Below are 8878 nucleotides of genomic sequence, written 5' to 3' on the forward strand. Positions count from 1 at the left end.
CCCACACATATTCAGGTTTAATTACTGCTATAAATAAGATAGTCATAATTTCTCCAAGTTCAGTCTGAACATAAAACTTACAGTAACAAGATGCAGGTTTAAGTATAGGTGTTCTAATGAGTTGTATGGCCCAAAATATGACAATTTAGATCTCTGGTTTCACCCACATCACACAGGGATAATACTACCTTTTTTTTTTTCCAACCTGCCTTCCAGGTATACAAAAAATTATGTGAAAACATTTTGCTAATGTCGCTAAACAAACATAAGGTAAACTATGTAAGGTTTTCTCATATTAACTATTTTTTAATATTTGATTGGCATTTTTTATAATTTAACCAAAATTAAAATGGCATACTTTCAGAACTACAAAATTCAGTGGTTATACAAGGTGAATTAAAATAGTAAAGCTAGTCATAATAATAAGTCCATTCATCCATGTTCTCATTTAATTATATCAAGAAATAATAATTATAAAAATAGGTAGAATTTCATGAAAATATTCCTATTTGTTGTAGCTTAGGAGGTCTTGCCTATATCAAGGGATTGCCTGGCATCTGCCACTGTTTCAGGTACTCGAACAGTCATATTGTCCATAGATTTTGTCAAACAGATTTGGCAGCCCAACCGTGATCTGTATAAAAAAGAGGGGAGGAATCATTTAGTATTAGGCACTTACTATTCACAAGGCAATTCACTGTTTAAGATATTTTTATATTTCCTTACCCAAAGCAGTCAGGGAATTTTTTAACCTCTTACATTTCCGTTAAGTCAAAACAGATATAGCCAGCCCTATCAACTGGGGGGACCAGAAGGCAAATCTGAAAACAGTAAACCTGATGTGCTGAGGCTTCATTCCAGCCTTCAGTTCCTATAATCTACTCATTGTTTCACTGGACTACTTTTTGGTAAAATAGCTGACAAGTGGTGAAATAATCAAAAGGCACAATGGTTGAAAAAAGAACTGAGGTTATTATTAGCAAAATCAAGAAAATGATTAATCAATTCCCAGATAATTAAAACAATACAGACTATAAAAGACTTTGGAATACATAGACTTGAGTCATCAATTATAAGAGCACATTTTCCGCACATTTTTGCCATCTTTGAAAATCAAAAAGCATCTTAACATCAATGGCATCTTACAATCCCTGCTACACTGTCAGCTAGTGGTCATGTCCTAGCTACAAATCTGGTTACAGTATTCACATGGGGTCTCTTCAACTTAGTTACGGGAAGTCTGTTAATACCACGTGTTAAACTTAACTACCTTTCAGAATAAGTCCCAAAAGTCTACAAAATAAAAATTAAGAAGAATACAGAAACACTGCAGGGCATAAACTAGACATTAGCAAATATTTGTCATTTTAAGAATGTCTATTTCATTTCCTTCTTTTTTTGCAGAATTACTACCAATTTTATTTACATTTTCCATTCTTAACAGTGATATATAATTCAAATCCATATCTAGATAAGTCTGTTATAACTCAATACACATAAAAATACATTGTACTAAGATAATGTGCTATATTTTAAATAGCAGCACTTTCTCTTAGTGGCCCATAAAAAATGTTAATCTTACAATCAAGTCGTCTTCAATTTGATGAAATGTGATATGCAGGTCTGGCTTTCATACAGCACTAAATGTCAGTGCATATACAGAGAAGAGCAACTCAACTCAATGCCTTCTTATTGAACATGCGCTGGGCAGCAGGGATGCAACAGGGAGATAGGATGGAGCCAAATATACCAGTGGTCTGGAATCGAGCACTTAATATAACATGCTCACAGGCAACTTACTTATCTCACCTATCCTCACCAAACATTAGTTTCCTAACTTAATCCTCAAGATGGATAAGAGAGTTCCTCATAGGACTACTGTGAAGATACGCTATTAATGCCAGCATTAATGAGTGAACTTTTAATCAAATAGAAGCCATGAGACACATTCACAGATAATTAATATGTGAGATTGTGACAAATGCCAGAGAGAGAAAAAGCCAAATGACTCTGAGAGGTCTGAAGAGAAAGCACTTACTTCTGGCCAGGGAAGATGGTGTCCAGAATGTGTTGGAAGATGGGTGGAATTTACTAGTTAGTAAAAGACAAAGGAGAAAAATGTTTGAGGCCAAGGAAACAGAATGCAGGGAGTTTAAGGCACACTTAAGGCAAGATGAGTGTTTCAGCATAGCTGCTACACAGCATTGACAAGGACAAGGAGAATGATGGGCTGGAAAGACAGCCAGCGCCAAAGACAGCTACGAATACCAATTAAGGAGCTTACATATTTACTCGTGAGGAACAAGAACCATGAGGAAGTTTTAGAGGAAAGGAGAATACTTATTCATGAGAAACACTGATTACAGATAGAAAGAAATCTCCTCTACCAAGAGGTCTTCAGGTGTAGAATGAGAAACAGCCTTGGCAATACTCAATTATGCATTTAGCTCTGTAAGAGAAAAGGTGGCAAGCCAATTGGACAGTCAGGATCGCAGAATCCTAGAGAGACTACTGGTTACTCTTGGTGTTCATGTAAAGATAGTATAATAATGCTCGTCTTCAAAGTGCTGTTACTTTAGTAAGGAAAACAGAGATGGAAACAATTATCAACAAAAAGTATGGTGACACAAAACACAAGAAGTCTGTGGGAACACAGAGAAAGGCAGCACAGAGCACCCCGGCTCGCTCTGGGAGATAAGGCAGCGGCGCTCTGTGGCTGTTTTCTCACTCTCCTACTTCCTCTACCTTCTTAAAGGTCTCTGGCTCCAGGATCCACCTAGTATGGAATAAACAGTGTCTTTTATCTCTAGAGAAGCAGACAGACAGCAAGGTCCCCTTGATTTCATACTGTTAGTCCCACAAAATCCTGGCACTCATGTGAACCTGAAAGACAGATTCTCTGGTCACTCTTGCCACACACCTGACAGTGAAAACATACTGGGTATTGTGTTTACTCTCCTGCTAAGGTCTGGTTTTCCATTTAGAGAAGCAGCTTGAAATAGGGAAAGACCAGGGGCTTTGGAGCTCAACACAACTGGATTTAAATCAGGGTTCTGTCACCCACAAGCTGTGTGGCCTTGAGCAAACTGGTGATAATGAAACCTCGTTTTCCTACCTACAAAATGGTGATGACACCACCTAACCCTGAAGGTTAGAAATAATATTTAAGTGCCTAGGCATTAGGGTAAATTCCCAACACATAAGGTGATATGACTATAGTTATAATGCTAACTTACCATTTAGTGAACGCTTTCTCCCCCAGGCACTGTTCTAAGATCTTCAAGTATATTTATTCATTAATTATATTTATATTTATTAAGTATATTTATTCACACAGAAACCCCATGAGGTAGGTACTACTACTAGCCTCATCTTACAGATAAGGAGTCTGAGGGCTCTGAACAGATTATTCATGGAAGCTAGTGGCAGGGAGCAATGACAATCCTTCAGTGTAGATTCACAGATAATTTCTGAATCTCCTTTTCCATCAACTATTCATTCCACAAACAGTTGGTGACCACTGCTGTGAATCAGACACTGAAGACACAATGAAAAACTAAAACAAGGCCCCTGTTCTAATGTGGGAAAGGAGACTGGTAACCAGTTTATTAAAAACAAACAAACAAAACACATATGAAAGCTGGGCATGGTGGTTCATGCCTGTAATCCCAGCACTTTGGGAGGCCAAAGCAGGAGAATCACTTGAGCCAGGAGTTGGAGACCAGCCTGGGCAACACAGCAAGACCTTGTAAAAATATATATATATATTAGCCAAGTGTAGTGGGGTGTGCCTCTAGTCCCAGCTACTCAGGAGACTGAAGTGGGAAGAGTGTTTGAGCCCAGAAGATCGAGGCTGCACTGAGATTTGATCACCCCACTGCATTCCACCCTGGGTGACAGAGTGAGACCCTGACTTAAAACAAAGCAAAACAAAAAAACCCTATGAAGCTGTCCATGTATCATCAATCCATCAACAATCAAGGATAAGCACATTCAATAATAAACTTGAAAACAATAGTGTTTTCTGTTAAAAATTTAAAACATTTACATAGCACTTAACCATAAAGTAAAGTAAGTGTATGAACTAAAAACTGAATTTCCCTATTTCTTTGTTCTGGAACCTTATGATACCCTAAAAATAGGAGTTTACATGTGGTTACTAGCTTTGAACAAAATTCTTTCCATTCCCAATATGTCAAAGTGTTTTGTAAATGCTACCTGTGAAACACATTATACTCTTTCTCCACAAAGTATGTCTAATAAAATTCTGAGTTCTTAAGAATACCAGCTATAAAATGCTATAAAATGGTTGGGCACCATGGCTCACACCTACAATACCAGCTCTTTGGTGGGGGGGGGCACCCTCAGGAGGATCACTTGACACCAGGAGTTTGAGACAGCCTGGCCAACTTAACAAGACCCCATCTCTACACAAAATAAAACACTAACCCAGCATGATGGCGCATGCCTGTAGTCCCAGATACTTGGGAGGCTGAGGTGGGAGGATCACTTGACCCAGGAGTTTGAGGTTACAGTGAGCTATGATCACACTACTGCACTCCTAGGCGACAGAGTGAGATTCTATCTCAAACAAAAACATGCTTTAAAAGTTACTCCGTGCTCTCCATTATCTAATCCTAAAACTCAGGAATTTTATGATCGATGTTCTTGATGAGTCTGCATTTACTATAGGCCTTTTGTATCTCACTCCATTCTGGATCTCTTCTGACTGTGACACTCCCTTTCCTCTTCTTTCCCCTTGCAGTACCATCTAGTATATGCACCTACAAACTTTATTTGAATAACCAACCAGGTAAACAGTTAGCTATGATTGAACCTTCTTATTAAAAAACACAATTCTCAGAGCCAAACTAATGTAGTCATTGGATGTATTCTCTGTCTTAGCCTTGCTGACAGAGAATGTGGCCCTGAAGATGAAAAGGGGACAGCCCAATGCAGCCACAACCCACACTGCTCTGGTGTCTAAAGAGATACTATTTTCCCAATTTCTCTTGCTGGAGTACCAGTATCCCCTTCACCAAGAGGAAAATGAACTACACAAGGAACAAAGTGATTCTTCATTTGTAAATAAATACATCTGGTCTAAAAAATGTTGTGAGGGTAAAGTGAGGTAGTTTATGTTAAGTGTCTAACAAAATTATAATTATATAACATGCGTGAAAATAAAACTACTGTTATTACTATTATTTTTAATTTTTTAAAAATCATGTCATTAGAACCACCAAATTATAGTTAAACAAAGTCAACTCTAATTAAGAAATAAACCTAATTAAGTAATAAGGACACTATGAAAATATACAGTCCCAGTATCAAAGAGCTCATAAGTTAATAAGCTGAGACATGCATACATATTATCTACTCCTTGAAACAATAAATCAACTAGCTACCTTCCTTTATCCCAACCAAAAGACTAGATAGATAACTTACAAAGAAGCTATCACTTGACATCACGTGCTACTATAAATGTTACCACTTTTAAGAGTAATTCCACCTATTCATTAGTAACAATAAGCTCTGATTAATTTACTTTAATGTACACTTAGAAAAAGAACTTCATTTTAACATAATTACTATTATACATTATTTCTTTAAAAATTCTCTTCTCTCAAATAGGTAATAATTTTGTTCAATTATCAAGTCTGTCCTTCAAGAATACTATAAAAAGCATTAAATTTAATCCTATCCCATTAAATTATGATAAATATTAATTCTCAGAATAAAGATAGACCAAAGAAGATTTATTAGGATCTAGAACTTATAATTCCAATTTTTTTTTTTTTTTACTTTTGTAAAAAGGAATGTTTTCATAAGGGCTAAACTGCAGAATAAAGAAAACAAAGGCGAATGCCACATATCTGGCATTTAAAATTTGTGGCTGTTATCTAAGCTAGGAGAACACTATACATTCATGAGTCTGGTCTTAAATAGACACAAAGTAATTAAAAACAAAAAACAAAAAACGACCTTCCCAGATTATTAGTACAACTGCCAGAGTACAAAAATCTTACCGGTCTGTGAGTCCATAGGCCAGATCAAGCATATCATTCTCCTCATCAGTGATGGGGTCTAACTTCTCAAATACATGCTCCTCAAAGATGAGATGGCAGGTAGAGCAAGCCAAGGTTCCCTCACACGCACCTACCAAAAGCAACAAACACTCAACAAACTCCCCTCTGCATCGAACACAATTTACACCTGGCTCATTAAATATTTCTACATTTCAAGATTGGCATTAGATACATAAATGAAAGGACTTCATTTCTGAATAATAATGAAAATTGGGGGCAACACCCCTGTGCACGTGGGTGGGCGCATGCACACACACACACCAGTTTGAAATCACTCACATGTTATTTCACAAAGGTCTGGCTTGGTGCCGTGAAAGGACACTATGAAAATATACAGTCCTAATGACAAAGAGCTTACAAGTTAATAAGCTGAGACATGCGTGCATATAAAAAGGGATGCATTTTAAAACTTACATGTAATAATTTATATGATAGCTATTCAAGTTATTTGCCTTTTCCCAGAGAGTTTGACACAGTTTACAAAGACCTGTGGCATGTAAGAGGAAACAGAAAGCAGCCAACCCTATACCTAAATTAGCTTGAATGTTCTTCCTTCTCAGTCTCTCCTTGTAGTCTGAACAGACTCAAACACATCATTTTAAGAGTTGCCTAAGTTTTAAACAATTAGGTAAGAATACTTCTCCTGTTTCATTTTTTCAAGTTTAATTTAACAGTGGTTTATTGAGTACCTATTATGTGCCAGGCACTGTGAAAAGGAAAAAAGTCACCTCATTCAGTCAAGCCAGGGTAGAACACGCTCCACAACATCCCTTTCCCAGGGTCACCAGTCTTTGCTGGAAAATCTCCAGACCAAGAAACCTGACAGCAGAAGTCAGCCGATGCAGCCCTCGGCTGGCCTCAGCTGCGCTGGCCTGTCACTCAAACTTCCACTAGTCCAACACTGTCCAGGGGAGTTGTTCATCCAAACAACAGCTTTTCTTATATTTGAGATTGCTCCTCCTTCGCCTGGCTGAACATACCCAGGTCCTTCACGCTTTTCTTCCCTGACAGTTCCCAATCCTACCCCTCTGGCCGGGTGGGCTTTTCTCGAAACACAGTGTCGAGAACACATTAGTACTGGAGGGGTGAGGATCTGACAACACAAGAGTCTTGCAGAATCGCTTTCTGGATTAATACAACTTTAAAAATAATTATTTTGCTTTTTTACTGTAAACAATTTTTTAAAACCACTGTACAACTTTAAAAACTGCTGAGTCCTCTGAATAACTTCAGCTTGATTTAGATTATCTTTGGGTCACTAAACACTGCATGAAATATGCAACAGAACTACTACTAGTAACGGGTAACCATCTTCGTTTTCCTCTGGATGGGTCATTTTAACAAAAGTTTCTTCCTCATAATTTAAACACTGGTTAACTATATTTTGCTACTTAAAAAAGCAAAAAACAAAAAAAAGAGGTTTCCCTGAATGTTCATTTTTATCCAATCCAATTCACAGCAGCAACAGGATGACACAGGAGAGAACCCACATGGTGAAGTCCAGGGCTTAGAGCATGAGCTTGGGAGTTGGACTCCCTCCCTCCAGCCGCAGCTGCTCTTTACTCACCGCATCCCCTCAGGCATTTACCCTCTAAGCCCCAGCAGTAACTGCTCCAACTTCACATGGTCGTTGCAAGAATTACATGTGAGCGTGTACTTAATATACATGAATATATGTACTGGCACTAGCTAGTGCTGGTACTCATTATTAGTTGGAAGTTATCAGAAACCTTTGCGTAATTCAACTTTCTTTTTAAACATAAGAGGAATTAAACCCAAGAGGTAAAAGAAATGGACTCAAGTCATAATACTAGTCGGAGACGAGCTATGGCTTCAACCAAGTGACAAGGCTGAAGACAAATAACAGAGTTCTTACCGTAAATAAATGTAAGTTGCTTTACATATTAAGTGGAGAGAAAAGGTTCATACGCCAATAAAATCCTCCTAAAAAACTAAGGCCATTCCTTTTTGTACCATTAGCCAGTTGAAAGAGTTACCCCAAGTCCCAGGTCTCCATGGGCTTTAAATTCCTTTTCTCTCCTAAAGGTCTTATTTTATTCTCTAATAATTGGTATTGCCTTTCCCAGGAGACTTGGCAATCGTTTCCACATCTTGCTTAAGATGTCAACCTCAGAGCTGAAGAGAGTATTCCAATAAGAAATTTGAAAAATGTAGAAAATACATGGAAGATTAACTTTTGGTGCCTAACTTCCTCTTATACGTTCTAGTCCCATATTTATTCTTTAAATGAATGTGCCACGTTCATGAGCTTTCCTTATTTTATGGTCTCTTTCAAACTTTTTCTACCACAAATTATCCTTTTTCTTATTCTTTGGGATAGCAAGAAGTTCAAATCTAACAGAAACTATAAGACTCAAAATGCAATCAACCCAGTCCATGTGAGAGGGCCAACACAGTGGAGGGCCACAGTGGAGGCCTAATGGTCAGACTGTGTTACAAGCATCGCCACAGACCCAAATCTGCAGCCAGGATTTACAACTCACCATGGGCAGAACTTAGAAGAAACAGTCAACCCTATAAAATTCCATAAGGAGACAGATGGGTAGTTTTTTGGAGTTTGAGATTTAACCTATATGTTTTATTTTTTTTAAAAATTAGAGAATAGTAGAGACATGTATCTGAAGAAGGTATTCAGGAGCAAAAAAAGTCCTGCAGAAATAAGGTAAATATTTGGGAATAAGAAGAGCCTAAAACTGTGAAAAGAACAAGAGACTATTTTTTTTTTTTTTAATAATTAATCAGTATTTTTATTATAGTTTTGTGGGGTA

The 8878-nt window shown here is 37.5% G+C and overlaps 1 protein-coding gene across 1 annotated transcript in view; it reads right to left on the reverse strand.

Annotated features, from left to right (window-relative positions):
- Positions 1–280: 280 nt before the first annotated feature.
- The window catches only part of FDX1 (ferredoxin 1), a 36366-nt gene continuing 27768 nt past the window's right edge, over positions 281–8878 (reverse strand). Inside the window, exons 3-4 of the mRNA XM_008056558.1 lie at positions 6030–6159; positions 281–634 (exon numbers count right to left, since the gene is read on the reverse strand). Of these exons, the coding sequence (XP_008054749.1) occupies positions 520–634; positions 6030–6159 (245 nt within the window). The 3' untranslated portion in view covers positions 281–519. The remainder of the gene's footprint in view (positions 635–6029; positions 6160–8878) is intronic.

Source organism: Carlito syrichta, unplaced genomic scaffold (genome assembly GCF_000164805.1).
Source record: "Carlito syrichta isolate Samal-C Ts95f unplaced genomic scaffold, Tarsius_syrichta-2.0.1 Scaffold302396, whole genome shotgun sequence".
NCBI lineage: Eukaryota > Metazoa > Chordata > Mammalia > Primates > Tarsiidae > Carlito > Carlito syrichta.